A 27,386-nucleotide genomic window follows, 5' to 3' on the forward strand; every position below is an offset into this window, starting at 1 on the left:
GACTCAGCTGGGAGTTAATCTCCCGGATGACACGGTCATTGACATAATCCTTCAGTCGCTTCCACCGAGCTACAAGAGCTTTGTGATGAACTTCAATATGCAGGGGATGGAAAAGACCATTCCTGAGGTATATTCAATGCTGAAATCAGCGGAGGTGGAAATCAAAAAGGAACATCAAGTGTTGATGGTGAATAAAACCACTAAGTTCAAGAAAGGCAAGGGTAAAAATAACTTCAAGAAGGACGGCAAGGGAGTTACCGCGCCTGGTAAGCAAGCTGCCGGGAAGAAGCCAAAGAATGGACCCAAGCCCGAGACTGAGTGTTTTTATTGCAAGGGAAGTGGTCACTGGAAGCGAAACTGCCCGAAATACTTAGCGGACAAGAAGGCCGGCAACACTAAAGGTATATGTGATATACATGTAATTGATGTGTACCTTACCAATACTCGTAGTAGCTCCTGGGTATTTGATACCGGTGCGGTTGCTCACATTTGTAACTCAAAGCAGGAGCTTCGGAATAAGCGGAGACTGGCGAAGGACGAGGTGACGATGCGCGTCGGGAATGGTTCCAAGGTCGATGTGATCGCCGTCGGCATGCTGCCTCTACATTTACCTATGGGGTTAGTTTTAAACCTCAATAATTGTTATTTAGTGCCAGCTTTGAGCATGAACATTGTATCAGGATCTCGTTTAATTCGAGATGGCTACTCATTTAAATCCGAGAATAATGGTTGTTCTATTTATATGAGAGATATGTTTTATGGTCATGCTCCACTGGTGAATGGTTTATTCTTAATGAATCTCGAGCGTAATGTTACACATATTCATAGTGTGAATACCAAAAGATGTAAGCTTGATAATGATAGTCCCACATACTTGTGGCACTGCCGCCTTGGTCACATAGGTGTCAAACGCATGAAGAAGCTCCATGCAGATGGGCTTTTGGAGTCTCTTGATTACGAATCATTTGACACGTGCGAACCATGCCTCATGGGTAAAATGACCAAGAATCCATTCTCAGGAACAATGGAGTGAGCAATCAACTTATTGGAAATCATACATACTCATGTGTGCGGTCCAATGAGTGTTGAGGCTCGCGGCGGCTATCGTTATGTTTGTTGGGGAACGTAGCAGAAATTCAAAATTTTCCTACGTGTCACCAAGATCTATCTATGGAGAGACTAGCAATGAGGGGAAGGAGAGTGCATCTACATACCCTTGTAGATCGCTAAGCGGAAGCGTTCAAGTGAACAGGGTTGATGGAGTCGTACTCGTCATGATTCAGATCACCGATGATCCTAGTGCCGAACGGACGGCACCTCCGCGTTCAACACACGTACAGCTCGACGATGTCTCCCACGCCTTGATCCAGCAAGGAGAGAGGGATAGGTTGAGGAAGACTCCATCCAGCAGCAGCACAACGGCGTGGTGGTGATGGAGGAGCGTGGCAATCCTGCAGGGCTTCGCCAAGCACCTACGGGAGAGGAGGAGGTGTCACGGAAGGGAGGGAGGCGCCAAGGGCTCAGGTATGGATGCCCTCCCTCCCCTCCACTATATATAGGGGCAGGGGAGAGGGGGGAGGCGCAGCCTTGCCCCTTCCTCCAAGGAAGGGGTGCGGCTAAGAGGGGGGGAGGAGTCCATCCTCCCCAAGGCACCTCGGAGGTGCCTTCCCCCTTTAGGACTCTCCCCTTTTTCCTATATCTTGGCGCATGGGCCTCTAGGGGCTGGTGCCCTTGGCCCATGTAGGCCAAGGCGCACCCCCTACAGCCCATGTGGCCCCCCGGGGCAGGTGGCCCCACCCGGTGGGCCCCCGGGACCCTTCCGGTGGTCCCGGTACAATACCGATGACCCCGAAACTTGTCCCGATGGCCGAAACAGGACTTCCTATATATAAATCTTTACCTCCGGACCATTCCGGAACTCCTCGTGACGTCCGGGATCTCATCCGGGACTCCGAACAACATTCGGTAACCACATACAAACTTCCTTTATAACCCTAGCGTCATCGAACCTTAAGTGTGTAGACCCTACGGGTTCGGGAGACATGTAGTCATGACCGAGATGTTCTCCGGTCAATAACCAACAGCGGGATCTGGATACCCATGTTGGCTCCCACATGTTCCACGATGATCTCATCGGATGAACCACGATGTCAAGGACTCAATCAATCCCGTATACAATTCCCTTTGTCTAGCGGTATGGTACTTGCCCGAGATTCGATCGTCGGTATACCGATACCTTGTTCAATCTCGTTACCGGCAAGTCTCTTTACTCGTTCCGTAACACATCATCCCGTGATCAACCCCTTGGTCACATTGTGCACATTATGATGATGTCCTACCGAGTGGGCCCAGAGATACCTCTCCGTTTACACGGAGTGACAAAATCCCAATCTCGATTCGTGCCAACCCAACAGACACTTTCAGAGATACCCGTAGTGTACCTTTATAGCCACCCAGTTACGTTGTGACGTTTGGCACACCCAAAGCACTCCTACGGTATCCGGGAGTTGCACAATCTCATGGTCTAAGGAAATGATACTTGACATTAGAAAAGCTTTAGCATACGAACTACATGATCTTGTGCTAGGCTTAGGATTGGGTCTTGTCCATCACATCATTCTCCTAATGATGTGATCCCGTTATCAACGACATCCAATGTCCATGGTCAGGAAACCGTAACCATCTATTGATTAACGAGCTAGTCAACTAGAGGCTTACTAGGGACATGGTGTTGTCTATGTATCCACACATGTATCTGAGTTTCCTATCAATACAATTCTAGCATGGATAATAAACGATTATCATGAACAAGGAAATATAATAATAATCAATTTATTATTGCCTCTAGGGCATATTTCCAACAGTCTCCCACTTGCACTAGAGTCAATAATCTAGTTCACATCGATATGTGATTAACACTCAAGGTCACATCCCCATGTGACTAACACCCAAAGAGTTTACTAGAGTCAATAATCTAGTTCACATTTACCATGTGATTAACACTCGATGAGTTCTGGGTTTGATCATGTTATGCTTGTGAGAGAGGTTATAGTCAACGGGTCTGAACCTTTCAGATCCGTGTGTGCTTTACAAATCTCTATGTCATCTCCTAGATGCAGCTACCACGTTCTATTTGGAGCTATTCCAAATAACTGTTCTACTTGGAGCTATTCTAAATTGTTGCTCCATTATACGTATCCGGTATCTCTACTCAGAGCTATCCGGATAGGTGTTAAGCTTGCATCGACGTAACCCTTTACGACGAACTCTTTTACCACCTCCATAATTGAGAAAATTCCTTAGTCCACTAGTTACTAAGGATAACTTTGACCGCTGTCCTGTGATCCATTCTTGGATCACTCTTGTACCCCTTGACTGACTCATGGTAAAGCACACTTCAGGTGCGGTACACAGCATAGCATACTGTAGAGCCTATGTCTTAAGCATAGGGGACGACCTTCGTTCCTTTCTCTCTATTCTGCCATGGTCGAGCTTTAAGTCTTAACTTCATACCTTACAACTCAGGCAAGAACTCCTTCTTTGACTGATCCATCTTGAACACCTTCAAGATCACGTCAAGGCATGTGCTCATTTGAAAGTACTATTAAGCGTTTTGATCTATCCTTATAGATCTTGATGCTCAATGTTCAAGTAGCTTAATCCAGGTTTTCCATTGAAAACACTTTCCAAATAACCCTATATGCTTTCCAGAAATTCTACGTCATTTCTGATCATTAATATGTCAACAACATATACTCATCAGAAATTCTATAGTGCTCCCACTCACTTCTTTGGAAATACAAGTTTCTCATAAACTTTGTATACACCCAAAATCTTTGATCATCATCAAAGCATACATTCCAACTCCGAGATGCTCACTCCAGTCCTCAGAAGGATTGCTGGAGCTTTGCATACTTATTAGCATATTTCAGGATAGACAAAACCTTCCGGTTGTATCACATACAACCTTTCCTCAAGAATCGTCGAGGAAACAATGTTTTGACATCCTATCTGCAAGATTTCATAAATAATGCAGTAATTGCTAATATAATTCCAACAGACTCTTAGCATCGCTACGAGTGAGAAAGTCTCATCGTAGTCAACTCCTTGAACTTGTCGAAAAACATCTTAACGACAAGTCGAGCTTTCTCAATGGTGACACTTACCATCATTGTCTGTCTTCCTTTCAAAATCCATATGTACCTAACAGCCTTACGACCATCAAGTAGTTCTTCCAAAGTCTACACTTTGTTTTCATACATGGATCCTCTCTCGGGTTTTATGGCCTTGAGCCATTTATCGGAATCCGGGCCCACCATCGCTTCTCCATAGCTCGTAGGTTCATTGTTGTCTAGCAACATGACTTCCAAGACAGGATTACGTACCACTCTGAAGTAGTACGCATCCTTGTCATCCCACGAGGTTTGGTAGTGACTCGATCCGAAGTTTCATGATCACTATCATAAGCTTCCACTTCAGTTGGTGTACGTGCCACAGGAACAACTTCCTGTGCCCTGCTACACACTTGTTGAAGTGACGGTTCAATAACCTCATCAAGTCTCCACCATCCTCCCACTCAACTTTTCGAGAGAAACCTTTCCTCGAAAAAGGACCCGATTCAAGAAACAATCCCTATTGCTTTCGGATCTGAATTAGGAGGTATACCCAACTGTTTTTGGGTGTCCTATGAAGATGCATTTTATCTGCTTTGGGTTCGAGCTTATCAACCTGAAACCTTTTCACATAAGCGTCGCAGCCCCAAACTTTCAAGAAACGGCAACTTAGGTTTCTCCAAACCATAGTTCATACGGTGTCGTCTCAACGAAATTATGTGGTGCCCTATTTAAAGTGAATGTGGTTGTCTCTAATGCCTAACCCATGAACGATAGTGGTAACTCGATAAGAGACATCATGGTATGCACCATATCCAATAGGGTGCAACTATGACGTTTGGACACACCATCACACTATGGTGTTCCAGGCTGTATCAGTTGTGAAACAATTTCCACAATGTCTTAATTCTGTGCCAAACTCGTGATTCAGATATTCATCTCTATGATCATATCATAGATCTTTTATCCTCTTGTCACGACGATCTTTCAACTTCACACTGAAATTACTTGAACCTTTCAATAATTCAGACTCGTGATTCATCAAGTAAATATACTCAACATCTACTCGAATCATCTGTGAAGTAAGAACATAACGATATTCACTGCATGCCTCAGCACTCATTGGACTGCACACATCAAAATGTGTTACTTCCAACAAGTTGCTATCTTGTTCCATCTTACTGAAAACGAGGCTTTTCAGTCATCTTGCCCATGTGGTATGATTTGCATGTCCCAAGTGATTCAAAATCAAGTGAGTCAAAACGGTCCATTTGCATGGAGTTTCTTCATGCATATACACCAATAGACATGGTTCGCATGTCTCAAACTTTTCAAAAACGAGTGAGCCCAAAGATCCATCAATATGGAGCTTCTTCATGCGTTTTATACCGATATGACTTACGTGGCAGTGCCACAAGTAGGTGGTACTATCATTACTATCTTTTGGCATGAACATGTGTATCACTACGATCGAGATTTAATAAACCATTCATTTAGGTGTAAGACCATTGAAGGTATTATTCAAATAAACAGAGTAACCATTATTCTCCTTAAATGAATAACCGTATTGCGATAGACGTAATCCAATCATGTCTATGCTCAACGCAAACACCAAATAACAATTATTTAGGTTTAACACCAATCTCTTTGGTAGAGGGAGCGTGCGATGCTTGATCATATCAAGCTTGGAAAAACTTCCAACACATATCGTCAGCTCACCTTTAGCTAGTCTCCGTTTATTCCGTAGCCTTTTGTTTCGAGTTACTAACACTTAGCAACCGAACCGGTATCTAATACCCTGGTGCTACTAGGAGTACTAGCAAAGTACACATTAACACAATGTATATCCAATATACTTCTATCGACCTTGCCAGCCTTCTTATCTACCAAGTATCTAGGGTAATTCTGCTCTAGTGGTTGTTCCCCTTATTACAGAAGCACTTAGTCTCGGGTTTGGGTTTTACCTTGGGTTTCTTCACTAGAGCAGCAGCTGATTTGCCGTTTCATGAAGTATCCCTTCTTGCCCTTGCCCTTCTTGAAACTAGTGGTTTCACCAACCATCAACAATTGATGCTCCTTCTTGATTTCTACTTTCGCGGTGTCAAACATCGCGAATACCTCAAGGATCATCATATCTATCCCTGATATGTTATAGTTCATCACGAAGCTCTAACAGCTTGGTGGCAATGACTTTGGAGAACCATCACTGTCTTATCTGGAAGATCAACTCCCACTCGATTCAAATGATTGTTGTACTCAGACAATCTGAGCACAAGCTCAACAATTGAGCTTTTCTCCTTAGTTTGCAGGTTAAGAAAGTCATCGGAGGTCTTATACCTCTTGACATGGGCACGAGCCTGAAATCCCAATTTCAGCCCTCAAAACATCTCATATGTTTCGCGATGTTTCAAAAACGTCTTTGGTGCCTCAACTCTAAACCGTTTAACTGAACTATCACGTAGTTATCAAAACGTGTATGTCAGATGTTCGCAACAACCACAGACAACGTTCGAGGTTCAGCACACTGAGCGGTGCATTAAGGACATAAGCCTTCTATGAAGCAATGAGGACAATCCTCAGTTTACGGACCTAGTCCGCATAATTGCTACTATCAACTTTCAACTAATTTTTCTCTAGGAACATATCTAAACAGTAGAACTATAGCGTGAGCTACGACATAATTTGCAAAAACCTTTTGACTATGTTCAGGATAATTAAGTTCATCTTATGAACTCCCACTCAGATAGACATCCCTCTAGTCATCTAAGTGATTACATGATCCGAGTCAAACTAGGCCGTGTCCGATCATCACGTGAGACGGACTAGTCATCATCGGTGAACATCTTCATGTTGATCGTATCTTCTATACGACTCATGTTCGACCTTTCGGTCTCCGTGTTCCGAGGCCATGTCTGTACATGCTAGGCTCGTCAAGTTAACCCTAAGTGTTTCGCGTGTGTAAATCTGTCTTACACCCGTTGTATGTGAACGTTAGAATCTAACACCCGATCATCACGTGGTGCTTCGAAACACGAACTGTCGCAACGGTGCACAGTTAGGGGAGAACACTTCTTGAAATTGTTGTAAGGGATCATCTTATTTACTACCGTCGTTCTAAGCAAATAAGATGTATAAACATGATAAACATCACATGCAATCAAATAGTGACATGATATGGCCATCATCACTTTGCTCCTTTTGATCTCCATCTTCGGGGCTCCATGATCATCATCGTCACCGGCATGACACCATGATCTCCATCATCATGATCTCCATCATCGTGTCTTCATGAAGTTGCCTCGCCAACTATTACTTCTACTACTATGGCTAACGGTTAGCAATAAAGTAAAGTAATTACATGACGTTTAAGTTGACACGCAGGTCACAAATAAATAAAGACAACTCCTATGGCTCCTGCCGGTTGTCATACTCATCGACATGCAAGTCGTGATTCCTATTACAAGAACATGATCAATCTCATACATCACATATATCATTCATCACATCCTTTTTGGCCATATCACATCACATAGCATACCCTGCAAAAACAAGTTAGACGTCCTCTAATTGTTGTTTGCATGTTTTACGTGGCTGCTATGGGTTTCTAGCAAGAACGTTTCTTACCTACGCATGAACCACAACGTGATATGCCAATTGCTATTTACCCTTCATAAGGACCCTTTTCATCGAATCCGATCCGACTAAAGTGGGAGAGACAGACACCCGCCAGCCACCTTATGCAACTAGTGCATGTTTGTCGGTGGAACCGGTCTCACGTAAGCGTACGTGTAAGGTTGGTCCGGGCCGCTTCATCCCACGATGCCGCCGAATCAAGATAAGACTAGTAACGGCAAGCATATTGAACAATATCGACGCCCACAACTACTTTGTGTTCTACTCGTGCAAAGAATCTACGCAATAGACCTAGCTCATGATGCCACTGTTGGGGAACGTAGCAGAAATTCAAAATTTTCCTACGTGTCACCAAGATCTATCTATGGAGAGACTAGCAACGAGGGGAAGGAGAGTGCATCTACATACCCTTGTAGATCGCTAAGCGGAAGCGTTCAAGTGAACGGGGTTGATGGAGTCGTACTCGTCGTGATTCAGATCACCGATGATCCTAGTGCCGAACGGACGGCACCTCCGCGTTCAACACACGTACAGCTCGACGATGTCTCCCACGCCTTGATCCAGCAAGGAGAGAGGGAGAGGTTGAGGAAGACTCCATCCAGCAGCAGCACAACGGCGTGGTGGTGATGGAGGAGCGTGGCAATCCTGCAGGGCTTCGCCAAGCACCTACGGGAGAGGAGGAGGTGTCACGGGAGGGAGGGAGGCGCCAAGGGCTCAGGTATGGATGCCCTCCCTCCCCTCCACTATATATAGGGGCAGGGGAGAGGGGGGAGGCGCAGCCTTGCCCCTTCCTCCAAGGAAGGGGTGCGGCTAAGAGGGGGGGAGGAGTCCATCCTCCCCAAGGCACCTCGGAGGTGCCTTCCCCCTTTAGGACTCTCCCCTTTTTCCTATATCTTGGCGCATGGGCCTCTAGGGGCTGGTGCCCTTGGCCCATGTAGGCCAAGGCGCACCCCCTACAGCCCATGTGGCCCCCCGGGGCAGGTGGCCCCACCCGGTGGGCCCCCGGGACCCTTCCGGTGGTCCCGGTACAATACCGATGACCCCGAAACTTGTCCCGATGGCCGAAACAGGACTTCCTATATATAAATCTTTACCTCCGGACCATTCCGGAACTCCTCGTGACGTCCGGGATCTCATCCGGGACTCCGAACAACATTCGGTAACCACATACAAACTTCCTTTATAACCCTAGCGTCATCGAACCTTAAGTGTGTAGACCCTACGGGTTCGGGAGACATGTAGTCATGACCGAGATGTTCTCCGGTCAATAACCAACAGCGGGATCTGGATACCCATGTTGGCTCCCACATGTTCCACGATGATCTCATCGGATGAACCACGATGTCAAGGACTCAATCAATCCCGTATACAATTCCCTTTGTCTAGCGGTATGGTACTTGCCCGAGATTCGATCGTCGGTATACCGATACCTTGTTCAATCTCGTTACCGGCAAGTCTCTTTACTCGTTCCGTAACACATCATCCCGTGATCAACCCCTTGGTCACATTGTGCACATTATGATGATGTCCTACCGAGTGGGCCCAGAGATACCTCTCCGTTTACACGGAGTGACAAAATCCCAATCTCGATTCGTGCCAACCCAACAGACACTTTCAGAGATACCCGTAGTGTACCTTTATAGCCACCCAGTTACGTTGTGACGTTTGGCACACCCAAAGCACTCCTACGGTATCCGGGAGTTGCACAATCTCATGGTCTAAGGAAATGATACTTGACATTAGAAAAGCTTTAGCATACGAACTACATGATCTTGTGCTAGGCTTAGGATTGGGTCTTGTCCATCACATCATTCTCCTAATGATGTGATCCCGTTATCAACAACATCCAATGTCCATGGTCAGGAAACCGTAACCATCTATTGATTAATGAGCTAGTCAACTAGAGGCTTACTAGGGACATGGTGTTGTCTATGTATCCACACATGTATCTGAGTTTCCTATCAATACAATTCTAGCATGGATAATAAACGATTATCATGAACAAGGAAATATAATAATAATCAATTTATTATTGCCTCTAGGGCATATTTCCAACAATGTTCTCACCTCACTGATGACTTGAGTAGATATGGGTATGTCTACTTAATGAAACACAAGTCTGAGACCTTTGAAAAGTTCAAGGAATTTCAGAGTGAGGTTGAGAATCAACGTGATAGAAAAATCAAGTTTTCGCGATCAGGTCGTGGGGGAGAATACTTGAGTCACGAATTTGGCACACACTTAAGGAAATGTGGAATAGTTTCACAACTCATGCCGCCTGGAACACCTCAGCGTAATGGTGTGTCCAAACGTTGTAATCGCACTCTATTGGATATGGTGCGATCTATGATGTCTCTTAACGATTTATCGCTGTCATTTTGGGGCTGTGCTTTAGAGACTGCCGCATTCACTTTAAATAGGGCTCCGTCGAAATCCGTTGAGACGACACCGTATGAATTATGGTTTGGGAAGAAACCTAAGCTGTCGTTTCTAAAAGTTTGGGGATGCGATGCTTATGTCAAGAAACTTCAACCTGAAAAGCTCGAACCCAAGTCGGAAAAATGCGTCTTCATAGGATACCCTAAAGAATCTATTGGTTATACCTTCTACCTTAGATCCGAAGGCAAGATCTTTGTTGCCAAGAATGGATCCTTTCTAGAGAAAGAGTTTCTCTCGAAAGAAATAAGTGGGAGGAAAGTAGAACTTGATGAAGTATTACCTCTTGAACCCGAGAGTGGCGCGGCTCAAGAAATTATTCCTGAGGTGCCTGCACCGACTAGAGAGGAAGTTAATGATGATGATCATGAAACTTTAGATCAAGTTGCTACTGAACTTCGTAGGTCCACAAGGACACGTTCCGCACCAGAGTGGTACGGCAACCCTATCTTGGAAATCATGTTGTTAGACAACGGTGAACCTTCGAACTATGAAGAAGCGATGGTGGGCCCGGATTCCGACAGATGGTTGGAAGCCATGAAATCCGAGATAGGATCCATGTATGAAAACAAAGTATGGACTTTGACTGACTTGCCCGATGATCGGCGAGCCATAGAAAATAAATGGATCTTTAAGAAGAAGACAGGCGCGGATGGTAATGTGACCATCTATAAAGCTCGGCTAGTCGCTAAGGGTTATCGACAAGTTCAAGGGGTTGACTACGATGAGACTTTCTCACCCGTAGCGAAGCTGAAGTCTGTCCGAATCATGTTAGCAATCGTCGCATTCTATGATTATGAGATATGGCAAATGGACGTCAAAACGGCATTCCTTAATGGTTTCCTTAAGGAAGAATTGTATATGATGCAGCGGAAGGTTTTGTCGATCCTAAGAATGCTGCAAGGTGTGCAAGATCCAACGCTCGATCTATGGGCTGGTGCAAGCATCTCGGAGTTGGAACATTCGTTTTGATGAGATGATCAAAGCGTTTGGGTTTACGCAGACTTATGGAGAAGCCTGCATTTATAAGAAAGTGAGTGGGAGCTCTGTAGCATTTCTCATATTGTATGTGGATGACATAATGTTGATGGGAAATGATATAGAATTCTTGAAAAGCATAAAGGCCTACTTGAACAAGTGTTTTCTTAGGCATCAAGATATATAGAGATAGATCGAGACACCTCATTGGTCTTTCACAGAGTACGTACCTTGACAAGATATTGAAGAAGTTCAATATGGATCAGTCAAAGAAGGGGTTCTTGCCTGTATTGCAAGGTACGAGATTGAGCATGGCTCAATGCCCGACCACGGCAGAAGATAGAGAAAAGATGAGTGTCGTCCCCTATGCCTCGGCCATAGGGTCTATCATGTATGCTATGATGTCTACCAGACCTGATATAAACCTTGCCGTAAGTTTTGTAGGAAGGTACCAAAGTAATCCCGGCATGGAACACTGGACAGCGGTCAAGAATATCTTGAAGTACCTGAAGAGGACTAAGGATATGTGTCTCGTTTATGGAGGTGACGAAGAGCTCGTCGTAAAGGGTTACGTCGATGCTAGCTTCGACACAGATCTGGATGACTCTAAGTCACAAACCGGATACGTGTATATTTTGAATGGTGGGGCAGTAAGCTGGTGCAGTTGCAAGCAAAGTGTTGTGGCGGGATCTACATGTGAAGCGGAGTACATGGAAGCCTCGGAGGCAGCACAAGAGGCAATCTGGGTGAAGGAGTTCATTACCGACCTAGGAGTCATACCCAATGCGTCGGGCCCGATGACTCTCTTCTGTGACAACACTGGAGCTATTCCCCTTGCCAAGGAGCCCAGGTTTCACAGGAAGACCAGGCATATCAAGCGTCGCTTCAACTCCATTCGTGAAAGTGTTCAAAATAGAGACATAGATATTTGTAAAGTACATGCGAACCTAAATGTGGCAGATCCGTTGACTAAACCTCTCCCTAGAGCAAAACATGATCAACACCAGAACTGCATGGGTGTTCGATTCATCACAATGTAACTAGACTATTGACTCTAGTGCAAGTGGGAGACTGTTGGAAATATGACCTAGAGGCAATAATAAAATGGTTATTATTATATTTCTTTGTTCATGATAATTGTCTATTGTTCATGCTACAATTGTGTTATCCGGAAATCGTAATACATGTGTGAATATATAGACCACAACACGTCCCTAGTGACCCTCTAGTTGACTAGCTCGTTGATCAAAAGATAGTCATGGTTTCCTGACTATGGACATTGGATGTCATTGATAACGGGATCACATCATTAGGAGAATGATGTGATGGACAAGACCCAATCCTAAGCATAGCTCAAAGATCGTGTAGTTTGTTTGCTATAGCTTTTCCGAATGTCAAGTATCATTTCCTTAGACCATGAGATTGTGCAACTCCCGGATACCGTAGGAGTGCTTTGGGTGTGCCAAACGTCACAACGTAACTGGGTGACTATAAAGGTACACTACAGGTATCTCTGAAAGTGTCTATTGGGTTGGCACGAATCGAGACTGGGACTTGTCACTCCGTATGACAGAGAGGTATCTCTGGGCCCACTCGATAATGCATCATCATAATGAGCTCAATGTGACCAAGTGGTTGATCATGGGATCATGCATTACGGTACGAGTAAAGTGACTTCCCGGTAACGAGATTGAACGAGGTATTGGGATACCGACGATCGAGTCTCGGGCAAGTAACGTACCGATTGACAAAGGGAATTGTATACGGGATTGATTGAATCCTCGATATCGTGGTTCATCCGATGAGATCATCGAGGAGCATGTGGGAGCCAACATGGGTATCCAGATCCCGCTGTTGGTTATTGACCGGAGAGCCGTCTCGGTCATGTCTGGGTGTCTCCCGAACCCGTAGGGTCTACACACTTAAGGTTCGGTGACGCTAGGATTGTTGAGATATTAGCATACGGTAACCCGAAAGTTGTTCGGAGTCCTGGATGAGATCCCGGACGTCACGAGGAGTTTCGGAATGGTCAGGAGGTGAAGATTTATATATAGGAAGTCAAGTTTCGGCCATCGGGAAGGTTTCGGGGGTAATCGGTATTGTACCGGGACCACCGAAAGGGTCCCGGGGGTCCACCGGGTGGGGCCACCTATCCCGGAGGGCCCCATGGGCTGAAGTGGGAGGGGAACCAGCCCCTAGTGGGCTGGTGCGCCCCCCCCCCATGGGCCTCCCCTGCGCCTAGGGTTGGAAACCCTAGGGGTGGGGGCGCCCCACTTGGCTTGGGGGGCACTCCACCCCCTTGGGCGCCGCCCCCCTTGGAGATTCAATCTCCTAGGGATAGCGCCCCCCTTAGGGGTCCTATATATAGTGGGGGGAGGGAGGGCAGCCGCACCCTAGCCCCTGGCGCCTCCCTCTCCCTCCCGTGACACTCCTCCCTCTCCCTGAGCATGGCGAAGCCCTGCCGAGATCACCGTTGCTTCCACCACCACGCCGTCGTGCTGCTGGATCTTCATCAACCTCTCCTTCCCCCTTGCTGGATCAAGTTGGAGGAGACATCTTCCCAACCGTACGTGTGTTCAACGCGGAGGTGCCGTCCATTCGGCGCTAGGTCATCGGTGATTTGGATCACGACGAATACGACTCCATCAACCCTGTTCTCTTGAACGCTTCCGCGCGCGATCTACAAGGGTATGTAGATGCACTTCCCTCTCCCTCGTTGCTAGATGACTCCATAGATTGATCTTGGTGATGCGTAGAAAATTTTAAAATCCTGCTACGTTCCCCAACAGTTTCGTACCCTACCATAATCTCTTCATTTGTTCTCCGCTATTAGTGACTTTGGAGTGACTCTTTGTTGCATGTTGAGGGATAGTTATATGATCCAATTATGTTATTATTGTTGAGGGAACTTGCACTAGTGAAAGTATGAACCCTAGGCCTTGTTTCCTAGCATTGCAATACCGTTTATGCTCACTTTTATCATTAGTTACCTTGCTGTTTTTATAATTTCAGATTACACAAACCTTTATCTACTATCCATATTGCACCTGTATCACCATCTCTTCGCCGAACTAGTGCACCTATACAATTTACCATTGTATTGGGTGTGTTGGGGACACAAGAGACTCTTTGTTATTTGGTTGCAGGGTTGCTTGAGAGAGACCATCTTCATCCTACGCCTCCTACGGATTGATAAACCTTAGGTCATCCACTTGAGGGAAATTTGCTACTGTCCTACAAACCTCTGCACTTGGAGGCCCAATAACGTCTACAAGAAGAAGGTTGTGTAGTAGACATCAGGCCCCAACCGGCGTCGTCGATGTAGAGCTTGCCACGGCAACTCTTCGTCATCCTGCCGATGGCGTATCCCTCGATCCTTGGGAAAGAGCCATTCAAGAACTCGAAACCACCGTGCACTGGCCCCACGATGGGCGCCAACTATTGTGGTTTTGTCATGGCAGATGTCCTAGTGTGAGGGCTTAGTCGTGAGACCATTACAACCATGTGGTTAGCTTGTCGGGTTGATCAAATTGAGAGACGCGGATTTACCCAGGTCCGGCCCCTCATGATCGAGGTAATAGCCTACTTCCTGCTTGTTGCTTATTGCTTTGGGATCAATTACAAGGGAGTGGATTCGCTTGGCCTAGCTATTGACCGATTGTCCCCTCCCCCTATCTGCCTCTGGGACTCACCTTTATATATAGGTCGAGGCCCAGAGCTTACAAGAGTTCGGGTCGTATTACGATCCATGACCAAGCATGCTTTTGACTTGTCTTGCTTCCTAAGTAAGGAACCTCCAGGCGGCTTACACTTTTGGGCCTTGAGTCGATGTCTTCGGATATTGGGCCGCAAGCCAGCCTACCCCATGGTGAGCCGCCCTACTAGTCTTGTTCCTCAGCGCCACGACCTGTCTTGAGTCTTTCTCATCAGCTGCCACCTGGAAGACCCGGCCCAGTATGGCGGGTCATATCCCCAACAGTAAGTAAATTAATATGATTGAGCGACATATTCGGAAGGTGCGGCTAAGTATGACGTGGTGGGAAAAACTGACTGGATGAAAAAAAAATGATGGAGAACATGGTGGGAGGGGTAAACCTGTTGACCAAGACTTGTGCTACTAGCCACGGTGATACCACCACTTTAGATGCTCCCATAATACCAATTCAAATAATTCAAAGTTAAATGCTTAAAAAAATCTGAGAAAAATCAAGGATGTTCACAACACACGTGTCTACAATCTCTACAAATTTCATATCCAAACTCTATATACACACCGAGAAACAAAAAAAGGACAAATCCAGATGTAAATAGTGCAGTTTTTCACACTTTTTGTGGTTTTGTCATTGCTGACACTATTCATGCTGAATTTGTCTTTTTTGTAGCACACCTGTTGTGAACGTCCATAATTCTTCTCATAATTTTTTGAAGCATTTAAATTTGAAATTGTTTTCAATTGGTATCGTGGAGCATCTAAGTGGTGGTATCACCTCATATATTCTCCCTATGAGTCCATCGTGTCTCTGTACTTGCCTGGACTGGTAGTCTTTGTTCGTATAAATCACACATATTTTCTATACATCTAGTTTTAAATCCCGGACGTCAATTTTTGCGGCTAACGAAGATTTGACGGATTAGGCAATTTAGCCTATGTGCAAGAACGTGGAATCTTGTTTGTTTTATGTTTTAATAATATAGTGTAAAATAGACATATGAGTCAATCTTTCCCCCCGCTAGAGCCCAAGGGATGGTCTCATTCTCCATACACTGCCACCCTTAACCTTATCTTGGTTGAAAGAAGTCTTTGGGCGACATGTTTGTCTTTTGACCAAGCGGTTCAGCGCAAGGAGGAGGAGGAAGAAGATGAAAGGCTATTAGTGACATGAACAAGGTTTACTTATATGTTCATGGGCCTGGCCCACCCATTTATATACTCAAGGCGAAGACGGCGATCTTAATTAACGGAGTCTCAGCCGCGCCCGAATCCCCAGTACCATTTCGATTTTCTTTCTCTTTTGAACACACAAGTGCCGGTTGGGTGATAATGGGAGGGATATGCGGGAATCATTGCTGCAGATAAACCCATATCCTATCCTACTCCGCCCCTCCCTCCACGTCACTCTCATCATGGCTCAGATCAGAACTGAGATCGACTTCACAGTGCAGCGTTGCGTGCCCGTGACACGGACGAGTCCGTCACCCAGCAGAGCACAGCAGATCGCCGGAAGTGGATAAGCAATAGCGGCACAACAAACCGGGCACTAAAAGAGGGCCGGCCGCGGGACTCGGATAGAACCAAACGTCCACGCCCCGGACTCTCGCTCACTCCCCGTCCCACGGGAGGAGGATGAGATAGCCCCACGACTTACTATAAGAAGGCCCGATCAGCCGACCCAGTCTCCCAACAGTGAGTACACGCCAACGGACTGTGACACCACCGCAGTCACCGCCCGGAGCAGAGAAGGCAGGGAGGGATCGATCGCGGAGGATGGTGGCCCGGGGAAGCGGCGCGGAGGAGGCGCCGCCGCCGACGCAGCAGCGCCTCGTCTTCGCCTACTACATCACCGGCCACGGCTTCGGCCACGCCACCCGCGCCCTCGAGGTCCGCCTCTGTTTCCTCTCGGTGGGCGCGCGCGCGCCCCGACCTGCCCTGCCCTGGGATTTTGATGACGAATTTCCGTTCGATTTTCGCGCAGGTGGTGAGGCACCTGATCGGCGCGGGGCACGAGGTGCACGTGGTCACCGCCGCGCCGGAGTTCGTCTTCACCACCGAGATCGACTCCCCCAGCCTCCACATCCGCAGGGTCCTGCTCGACTGCGGCGCCGTGCAGGCCGACGCGCTCACCGTCGACCGACTCGCATCCCTCGAGAAGGTCCAACCCCAACCCGACCGGCCGTGTTGTTTCTCTTTAATATCCCCCCCTCGCCTTCTACTAGTTGATTGACTGATCGTACGGTGGCCGCGGAATGCAGTACCATCAGACGGCCGTGGTGCCCCGCGAGGCGATACTCAGGACTGAAGTGGAGTGGCTCCACTCAATCAAGGCCGACTTAGTGGTACTTACTTTTTTTCTCCTCCGGCGACTCCTGCCAGTTTACTTTTACTGTTATATGATATCTGAAATCTCCATGAACGCTGCCATGCAGCATCTGAATTCAGAGTTATGTTGTCTGTTGACCATGGGCAGGTTTCGGATGTTGTCCCGGTGGCGTGCAGGGCGGCTGCAGATGCTGGCATTCGCTCCGTGTGTGTCACGAATTTCAGGTGAGTTGTTCCTCTGCTTGCTTCGTTCCAAGTGTTGCGAATGCCATGAGGCTGTACAAACGGCCGAGCCAGTTGTCACTTAGGTTGAGTATTTTAGGGAATCAGTGTTTACTTACTTACTGTAGTCAACTCAACTAATTTATGTCTACTTTCTGCTGCTAACATCTTGATGGCATGGCACATACATACTGATGCATTTTCTGTAACTTCTTGATGATCTCTGTATAAATTGTTATCTGGTATATTTAAGCCACAAAATTCTGCAGCTGTGTGTAATGCTAACAAATACCATATAGTTATAAAAAAACAATACCTTATAATTCAATTACTCCCTCTGTTCACAAATATAAGATGTTTTAACTTTTTCCTGAATCAGATGTATATAAGCATGATTTAGTGTGTTTGTTCACTTATTTCAGTCCGAATGTAGTCCATATTGAAGTACTCCCTCCGTCCCAAAATTCTTGTCTTAGATTTGTCTAGATACGGGTGTATCGTCATACATCCGTATCTAGACAAATTTAAGACACATCCGTATCTAGACAAATCTAAGACAAGAATTTTGGGACAGAGGTAAGATTTGTTAACGGAGGGAGTAGCTTTTATCTGGAACTGACAGGCAGTATGCAAATAATTGTTTTACAATTTTTCATAGCCATCTTATTTGGACTTCCATACAAAAATGCCCTGATCTTTATCTCCAATTTGCAGTTGGGACTTCATTTATGCAGAGTACGTTGTAGCAGCTGGAAATCATCATCGCTCAATTGTGTGGCAGGTGCCCTGCTTGCAGACTTAGTTCCTTATTGTAGCACTTGCTGGCATGCTAAATTCAAGTTTAAAAGTTTTCTACCTTTAGGATAAATCTTCTATATATGCTGGTTTGTTATTAAATGCAGTGTTAATTAGTTGGCTGGCACTAAGTTCTAAAAGCATCCTCCTTCCAGAGCTGAAACCGACATCTGTATTTTTCCTTAATATTGGCCATTCACAGTGTACATATGCAAGCTGCGATTTATTACGTTTGTTTAATAACCATGTGCACCTGTTGACAATAACTGTAGATAGCAGAGGATTACTCACATTGTGAGTTCTTACTACGACTCCCTGGATACTGCCCTAGTATGTCCCCCTGACTGAGTGATAATATTTCCAAAGATCTTAAATATTGGCTTGCACTTCTCATGAATAAGAAGTGATTAATTTTATCTTCTACAGTGCCTGCTTTCCGTGACGTTATTGATGTGCCTCTTGTGGTGAGAAGATTACACAAATCTCGATCCGAGGTCTGTATGATTCTGCTTGAGAATGTTACTCTATAAACTAATCCATATTATTTGTGTCTAACTTCTACAATTTTCATATATCAGGTGAGAAAGGAACTAGGGATTGCAGAGGATGTTAAGGTGGTCATTTTCAACTTTGGAGGACAGGTGGGCCAGTAACTAAGGACTTTTTTCTTATATATGAATGCTTACTTCATTTCAATAAATTAACTGATGTCAGCTAATTACACATATCTGTTAAAATTTGATCTTTGTTTTTTATACTAGTTCAATGTTAATGTCATTATGATGATACTACTCTATTCTCCAGCCGGCAGGATGGAAACTGAAGAAAGAGTGGTTGCCTGATGGTTGGCTTTGTTTGGTACAGTTTGTTTGACGACAATTTATTTACTTCCTTTCAGTTCCTTGCCAACCTTTCTGACTAAAATTATGCTATTTTCTGACAGGTATGTGGTGCATCTGATACTCAAGAGCTTCCTCCAAATTATGTCAAGCTCGCAAAGGATGCGTACACACCTGATTTAATGGCAGCATCTGACTGCATGCTTGGTAAACACAATGTTATACACATTGGTGTTATTTTCTCTGTTTTTCTTTTTCTTGCCCGACACATAACAATTGTGGCTCTCTCATGTAGGGAAAATTGGATATGGTACCGTGAGTGAGGCTTTGGCGTACAAGCTGCCATTTGTATTTGTTCGTAGAGATTATTTCAATGAAGAGCCTTTTCTGCGGAATATGCTTGAGGTTAAAACATCTCTGAGCATCACCTTACATAAATGGCATTTCAGGCTATATAAGACTGTCATTCAAGTACCATGACACACTGTCTTGTATCCTCTTTTGTCCCTTAAAAAACAGCATTATCAATGTGGCATTGAGATGATACGGAGGGATTTACTTACTGGACATTGGAAACCTTATCTGCTACGCGCTTTAACACTTAAGCCCTGCTATGATCGTCCAATAAATGGTGGCGAGGTAATCTACTTTCCGCTCCCAGGTGCAATATTTGTGAATGTTATTCGCCAACTCAATTAGAAATCATGTTGATGATTATATTTGCACAGAACAACCAGGGACAGTTTGGTTTTAAATATAAGAAGCATTTAAATAGCTTGCAGAATCAGTTCTTCCAAAAAAATCAGGAGGCAGCAACTTAGGCCGTGTTCGGCAGCCCTCCGCTCCGCGGCTCTGCTCCTGGAGCGGCCGGAGCAGAGCAGCCTGTAGTGCATTTTTGTGAAGTTGTAAAACTGGCGCTCCGTCCGCTCCCGTATTATACGGAGTTGGAGAGCTGCCGAACAAGGCCTTAACATCCCATTTCCTTTTTTCCTTGGAAAAAGATATAACGTGTTTGCAGCACAGTCCACTTTATGAGATTGCATTGTGAACGCCCTTTCATTCTAAGCTTTTATTTCTTCGTTCAGGTGGCTGCACATATCCTCCAGGATACTGCTGTCGGGAAGAAGTATATTTCCGGCAAGGTGAGTGACTGCACATATAATAATGCTGAGTATGATCATTGGGCTTATTTTACCTTCTGTTGTACCTTGATTTTCGTATCGACTCAGTCTTCTGATTTATTTTCATGTTGTTATGAAGCCATAGTTTTGCTTTATTTATCTCCAAATAGTGTTATACTAAAAAATTCTTGCTTTAACACTTCATATAAGTAATCTGTATATAACAAAAGAAAACTATCATTGCTTGTCCCAATACTTGTTAAAAGGAGATCTACTCTAGAAGTGTAAGAGAAAATTTGTGTGTGAAATTAAGGACTTATCATGCAACTTTTCATGTAGTTGATAACTGCTAAGTTGGAATAAGTGTTTGCTGCTTTGGAAATTTTAAACTATAAACTTTTGTTAAAAAAATTCACATCTTTTGCCCTTATTTAATAAACTTTTTTGATTGTGCAATTTCAGTTGAGTGGGGCAAGACGATTACGTGATGCCATAGTGCTAGGATACCAACTACAGAGGGCTCCCGGGAGAGATGTAGGAATCCCTGAATGGTATTCTCTCTCCGAGAAAGAAATCGGTGTTCGCCCAGCACCCGCGTCTCGTCGGATTAATGGAAGTGCAGAATCGTAAGTTCACATTTCCTTTCTTTTTTCCTTCATACCATTTGCCATTTCTCCAACAGCGTACGCTGTTATGTTCCCGTTTATTTACCTTTACCTTTTTGTCAGATCTTTTGAGGACTTCGAGATTCTCCATGGAGACATGCAAGGATTAACCGATACTATGGCTTTCCTGACAAGTTTATCTGGGCTTGTTGGAAACGATCCGAGGATCCCTGAGAAGCAATCCCGAGAAAGGACTGCTGCTTCTGTACTCTTTGACTTGGAGGTATGCAGTTCTGCATTTTCCAGTCCCTGAATAGTGAATTATGTAATCTGTCCCAGGTTCTGCTTCTTTTCCCTATACTAGACTAGATAATGCAAAAGTTACAACCATGTCTGATGACACACCCTTCATTTTCTTGATACTTGAGGAAAATATTTTGTCAAATGATATTCGTATGCAGTGTTAATTAGTGATTTGTTCTGTCGCAGGAGGATATATATGTTGCAAGAGCACCTGGACGATTGGATGTCATGGGTGGCATTGCAGATTATTCAGGAAGTCTTGTACTACAGGTAATTCTGAAATAGTTTTGTTCTTGTGCTCTGCTTGCATGTCAATTCTACGAAAATAGTAAACTCAATTTTCAGTATGTACAGATTACAGATTCTTCCATTATGTGTTTACTTTGCTTTTAGTTTGTTTCTCCTCCTATGTGTCGCTTCATCATAGGGTTTATCCTGGACTCCTGTGTGCATTGTGAAAGGATGTGCTTACATTTACTATCTCAAAATGCACACGCCTTGCATAGTGATTGATTATTTTTTATTAGATGGTGATTAGTTTAGTGGGTTGTTAGTATTTCTAATATAGGTGTTAGGAAACATTTTGAGGCTCTGTCCTCCTCCTCCAAAATGAATGGGTTATAGCAAGGATTGATTATCTTACTTGATACTTTATCAGCATTCTACTTTTCTTTACAAATACCACCTTAGGAAATTGGTCCATTCAGTTTACTTAAGTAAAATGGAAGAGTGTTAGTTTTTTGGCATGTCTGATTGACGTTGTGGTTGTCCAATTACCAGATGCCCATTCGAGAGGCCTGTCATGTTGCTATTCAGAGAAGCGATCCTGTCAAGCAGAAGCTATGGAAGCATACTCAGGCTAGGCAGCTAGCAAATGGAGCAGTGCCGATTTTGCAAATTGTATGTATAATTAAATCTCCAAGCTTCTTTATCTTCTTATCTTGCACATAGTCATGCGTTCCAACAGGTTTTTTTTTCACCTTTCATTTCTTGCATTGTCCACTGGATAACTAAAAAAATGCAGCATGTTAAGTTTCATTTTTCTTGTTCTTCTGACATTCTCTTTCACAGAGAGCAGCCAGCCAGAGTAGATGCGACATGTTAAGTTGAATGTGTAATATGCTCATTTTGGACAACTGAATGTTTGTGCAGGTATCATTTGGCTCTGAATTGAGTAACCGGGCACCAACATTCGATATGGACCTGTCTGATTTTATGGATGGTGACAAACCAATATCGTATGAAAAGGCCAAAGAATATTTCTCCCAGGATCCATCTCAAAAGTAAGAAAAATGCTTTTCTTTCCTCTCTAAGTGATAACATGGCATTTGCATTCTTATTGAAAAAACTGTTCTATCTCAGATGGGCTGCCTATGTTGCTGGAACAGTTCTTGTGTTGATGACTGAACTAGGTGTTCAATTCACAGACAGCATGAGCATTTTGGTGGGTATTGACCCTTTCTTCTAAGTTTCATCAAAACTCTTGTCATGGTTTAAAATATGTAACAGTTCATCTATTTCCCACCTTGCTCAAATTGGGGAGGTGTGCTTTAAGAATTCATCAACAAAGGACTGCTTGTATGCTCACCTTTTGATATTCTTGTTTGGATTATCAGGTTTCTTCTTCTGTTCCTGAAGGCAAAGGTGTCTCATCTTCTGCATCAGTGGAGGTTGCTACAATGTCTGCTATTGCCGCAGTCTATGGTTAGTACATTGATTACATCGATGCATGTTGCTTGTACGAAAATCTAATAGAATGGTTCTTGTTTTAGTTAATATTATTTGAACTCCCTACTTCGTCTGCAGCTACTGGTGCGCATTCAACTAACTGAACATACTAAATTGTAACCCATGTGTTTTTCTTTGCTGTAGGTTTAAATATTGCTCCAAGGGATCTTGCTATACTCTGTCAAAAGGTACGGTATTTGTAAAGATAAAGTTACCCCTTGATGGGTTCAAACTGTGTTGCAATCATCACTTCATCTTCTGTTCAAGTTATTCATCCATTGGTGAACAATTATGCAGGTTGAGAATCACATTGTTGGAGCTCCTTGTGGTGTAATGGACCAAATGACATCTGCTTGCGGAGAAGCCAACAAACTTCTGGCTATGGTTTGCCAGGTTAGTGAGGGTTATCGTGTTCCAATAGCTGGTTGATACAATCATTCATCCAGTCCAGCTCTGTGATCTTTATATTTATTTTGTCAACTTCCGTGCAGCCTGCTGAAGTGAAAGAATTGGTCAGCATTCCAACTCATATACGATTTTGGGGTCTGGACTCTGGGATACGACATAGGTAGATCTTGTCCTGATTGTGCCTAGTGTACTTCTGAGATGATTTCAGTAATGAACTGAAGCTAATTGCACTCTCTTTTGTGTTGTGTAGTGTTGGTGGGACTGATTATGGATCTGTGAGGGTAGGCACATATATGGGACGCAAGATGATTAAGTGTGCTGCATCTGACCTAATTTCTCAATCCTTTCCGTCTGCTCCTACGCAATCATGCGACGCTTCTGAAGAATATGAAAAATATGGTGTGGATCTTCTGAAATCTGAAGCTTCACTGCAGTATCTATGCAACCTACCACCTCATAGGTCTGATTTACATTACTGAAATTGGCGAAGACTTGTGATTCTGCATTGCGTTTTCCTTGTCGCTTAGATTCACATGTTAATTCTTCTACTACAGATATGAAGCTGCCTATGCAAGAGATATTCCTGAGTTCATTACTGGGGATGAATTTAAGGAGAAATATGGAGATCACAACGATGCAGTAACAGTTATTGACCCAAAAAGATCTTACAGTGTGAAGGCTCCTACTAGACATCCCATATACGAGAACTTCCGTGTTGAGGTTTAGTATCTTGAACCTTATTGCCAATTCTTCTGCATAATAGTTGATGAAAACTTGCAGGATTTTTAGTTTTTTGTTTTCTTTCCATTTTCATGTGTTTACCAATTTTATACTCCCTCCGTCTCATTAGCTGTCGCTGAAATTGATGTATCTAGACAACTAATATGAGACAGAGGAAACATAGCTTACCAATTATTTTAGAGCTCTGAGCTCAAAAGCATTTAAAAAGCTTGTTTTCCCATACAAGCTGCACACAGAGAGGCATTTGGTTTTATCTTAAGCTAGATAGCGTAAAAAAAAGCTTAGATAAAACCTGCAATTATATTATGCTTTCGCAAACAGCTTTAAGATTTTCTTTTTAAAAATATATATCATCTGCTATGTAGGCCTTCAAAGCATTGTTAACAGCAGCCAAAACAGATGAGCAACTTTCAGCCCTTGGAGAACTTATGTATCAGGTAAATTTCATGCACTCTGACACTTGGTTATCAATCTATGTGCTTCTGTATTATTTTAAATTCAGAAATTGTGGCATACTGTTGACCCTCTTGTTTTCTCCTTGATGGCAGTGCCATTACAGCTACAATGCTTGCGGGCTTGGTTCTGATGGGACTGATAGGCTGGTGAATCTAGTACAAGAAATCCAGCACAGGAAGACCACCTCGCAACATGAAGGCCCGAGTCTATTTGGTGCAAAGATCACTGGTGGAGGTTCTGGTGGTTCAGTTTGTGTTATTGGGAAAAATAGCCTGAAAAGTAGTGAAGAGATTTTCGAGGTAATTGTCCATGTATTTTTTTGTATTAGTGAACACCCCGAATTCTCTAATTGTAAGCACGTCAATTACAACCATACTACTAACTCTCCTCTGATTTCTCATCACAAAAGATAGATAAATCTTGAATCCTTCCCCAAAGGATATCACAATTCACCATAGTATCCATGAATACTAACTCTTGTTGGACCCTTTCAGATCCAGAAAAGATACAAAGCAGCCACCGGTTACCTACCAATTGTCTTCGAGGGTTCGTCTCCCGGCGCGGGCAAATTCGGGTACCTGAAGATCCGATGGCGGTCGGCATAAGTATCGCCTGACTTCCAACATTCGTCAAGACAAGAACATCGATACAAGTTGTTCATGTCGAACAACATGGCACTTCATTCCACCAGTAGATTAAACATAGTAGTGTAGTAGTGGTACACAATAATGTCAACAATCTGGTGCAAACTTGCAGAGCAAGTGCCGCTGTTGAATCTGTAAAGGATGCTTCTGATCAAATCCAGTTTGTCACTAGGCAAATTAGATACGAACATGTGATTGGTCCTGGAACTTTGTAGGTTGTTCTGCCCATGGCTACGCGCAGATATTGCCGAATAAAAATGCCAAGATTGCAAGCATGTGTTGGTTTGGCATATATACTTGAAACACATTGTCGAATTTGCCACACCGCACCAGGTTGCGTAATGCGTCTGATCTGAAGGCAGAATCTGACTGTCATCTTTTGTCACAGGTTGCTGCATGTTAGCACAACAGTGCATTTGGTCAGAGATTGTTGAATGTACTCTCTGGATCAGCCAGCCATTTGCGATGGCCACGGGCCATCTACCGACTTCGACTATTCCGAGGCCGCCATCAAGGGCCACTCCCCCTGGCTCCTTGCAGTTGCGGCGACAATAGCTTGGTTATCAAGCACACACCATCACAGCAAAGGGGCTCTGCTTCAGCTGGCAAGTTGGCGACCCGGGAGAGGCCCGAACATGCAGGCGCGGCCTGAGCCCGATCATGAACAGGGTTCAGCGAGTGGTCTGGAACGATCACCCGGCAGAAATCGCAGTAAGAAATCGCTGTTTGGAGAAGTTGACGGCGCAAGTGCCTGACAGAAGATGCTATATTCCCTGTTGCAAAAACATGACATTTTGGACATGGACATGGACGACGTGTTTTCGAACACGCACACGCAACTTTGACCGTCGCCCTTTCATATTCATATGAATATGCAACTTCCAGACACAGCAGCCTCGTCTATTTCTGTGTGTCGGCAGTATCTATCTATCCATACATCGCCGTTGATTTCTGCTCCGGCGTTCTGGCAAAAATGTTCCGAACAACCTTCCGATTGGATATCCCTTTCGCAGGACAAAAGTTTTCGATTGAATTTCTCTTTCGGTGGGTCCAAACTGACCCAGAAACTTCATCAAAGAAGGGGCGGGCGAGCAGGCCCACTCTGCTCCTGTGCAGATGCACTGTTTGTTGTTGTGCCTTTGGGGGCTGAGGCTGTGGCGATTGGCTGGGCCATGTCTTTTGATTGGCCCTGAGCCAGCCTACCCATGCACTGTCCATCTCAGGAAAACCTTCCAAACCACCAACTAGAGCGCCTGCTGCCAGGCTTTAAATCAGACTATATGTAGGGTTTTTTCTAATAATTAGAGCACGAGATAAGGAGGAAGATAATGCCATGCAAACCACAAGTTATGTCTTCCAATGGAAACATATTAGGTGCAGTGCCAGTGTCACCTCAGCACATATTCTGTTCAGATGCATGCACTTGGTTGGACCTGAGGCACCAAAGGGGGTTGAACTTGAACAATGGATCTAAGCTTCTGGCCTCCATTGTGATCCTTGCACTGTTGCTACCTCTTCAATGCTAGATTTGGCTGTTCTTTTCTTCCTTCCACATCTAGTTCCAAGATCTAGTGGTGTACTCACCTTGACTTCCGACATAGTAGTGTATACTTAAAATATTTTTCATAATCTTCAACGTGAGGCTTTGGATATGTTTTCCTTGTCATGCTATCTGGACTTTGCATATTAGGGTAGTATTTTAAGAATTGGCGTGATCTTGTTAAACTATTTTCTCATAAAAGCAATTACAAGTTTTAAAGTGGTTGGGCTTTTTTAGAACTGTTCGTTGATGTCGATCTAACGGCAGACAAATACGAAGTACTGGGTAGTACTCCGATGAAAGTACGCGAAAGTACTAAAACGAGTGGGGCCGGTACTCGTGACAAGGTGGGGACGCGTTTTAATCTAGGGGCAGTTTAGTCCTAGGAAAATTTGCACGCGCCGCCCCTCTCGTCGAATGCATAACCGCCGCCATGGTGCTACACATTCCACAATTACTCATCGGCGGCCATCTCCTCCCTCTCCTCCAAGTCCACCGCAGTCATCTCCTCCTTGCCGCTGCAACTTCGCTCCACTCAGGCAACCCCCCCCCACCCCACCCCACCCCCTCTTCCACGGCAGATCGAGCCGATGGCCGGCGACGAGAACACCGACTTCGTGCAGATCGCCGGCGGCGACCAGGTCAAGTTGGCCAGGTTGAGGGAGATCCGTTCTTGGTTTGACAACACAAGGCAGATGAGCTGGACGACAATGGCCACTCTCAAGAATTTGACGAAGAAGGAGAGGGCAAAGCTTTGCCCCCCGCCCGCACAACCGATTCACAAGATC

At 44.6% G+C, this 27,386-nt stretch overlaps 1 protein-coding gene across 1 annotated transcript; it reads left to right on the forward strand.

Annotated features, from left to right (window-relative positions):
• Positions 1-16,449: 16,449 nt before the first annotated feature.
• Positions 16,450-25,333, forward strand: LOC123132207 (L-arabinokinase). Its single transcript, XM_044551980.1, has 29 exons — positions 16,450-16,758; positions 16,853-17,029; positions 17,130-17,213; positions 17,345-17,421; positions 18,133-18,199; positions 18,486-18,543; positions 18,640-18,707; positions 18,792-18,854; positions 19,018-19,071; positions 19,157-19,259; positions 19,348-19,457; positions 19,572-19,691; positions 20,138-20,194; positions 20,636-20,799; positions 20,902-21,061; positions 21,268-21,351; positions 21,862-21,981; positions 22,234-22,364; positions 22,444-22,525; positions 22,698-22,785; positions 22,954-22,997; positions 23,107-23,202; positions 23,301-23,377; positions 23,468-23,677; positions 23,772-23,937; positions 24,324-24,395; positions 24,507-24,713; positions 24,909-24,988; positions 25,171-25,333. Exons 1-29 carry the CDS (start codon positions 16,645-16,647, stop codon positions 25,271-25,273), a joined length of 3,036 nt encoding a protein of 1,011 aa, XP_044407915.1. The 5' UTR covers positions 16,450-16,644; the 3' UTR covers positions 25,274-25,333.
• Positions 25,334-27,386: the final 2,053 nt, after the last annotated feature.

The sequence above is a fragment of the Triticum aestivum genome, chromosome 6A, assembly GCF_018294505.1.
Source record: "Triticum aestivum cultivar Chinese Spring chromosome 6A, IWGSC CS RefSeq v2.1, whole genome shotgun sequence".
Classification (NCBI taxonomy): Eukaryota; Viridiplantae; Streptophyta; class Magnoliopsida; order Poales; family Poaceae; genus Triticum; species Triticum aestivum.

Excerpts from the sequence above, each read along its gene's own strand:
- LOC123132207 (XM_044551980.1), top strand. The coding sequence starts at position 16,645 with ATGGTGGCCCGGGGAAGCGGCGCGGAGGAGGCGCCGCCGCCGACGCAG. Across the intron at positions 17,030-17,129 it reads GACTCGCATCCCTCGAGAAG|TACCATCAGACGGCCGTGGT; the intron begins GTCCAACCCCAA and ends CGCGGAATGCAG. Across the intron at positions 22,998-23,106 it reads TTGCTATACTCTGTCAAAAG|GTTGAGAATCACATTGTTGG; the intron begins GTACGGTATTTG and ends ACAATTATGCAG.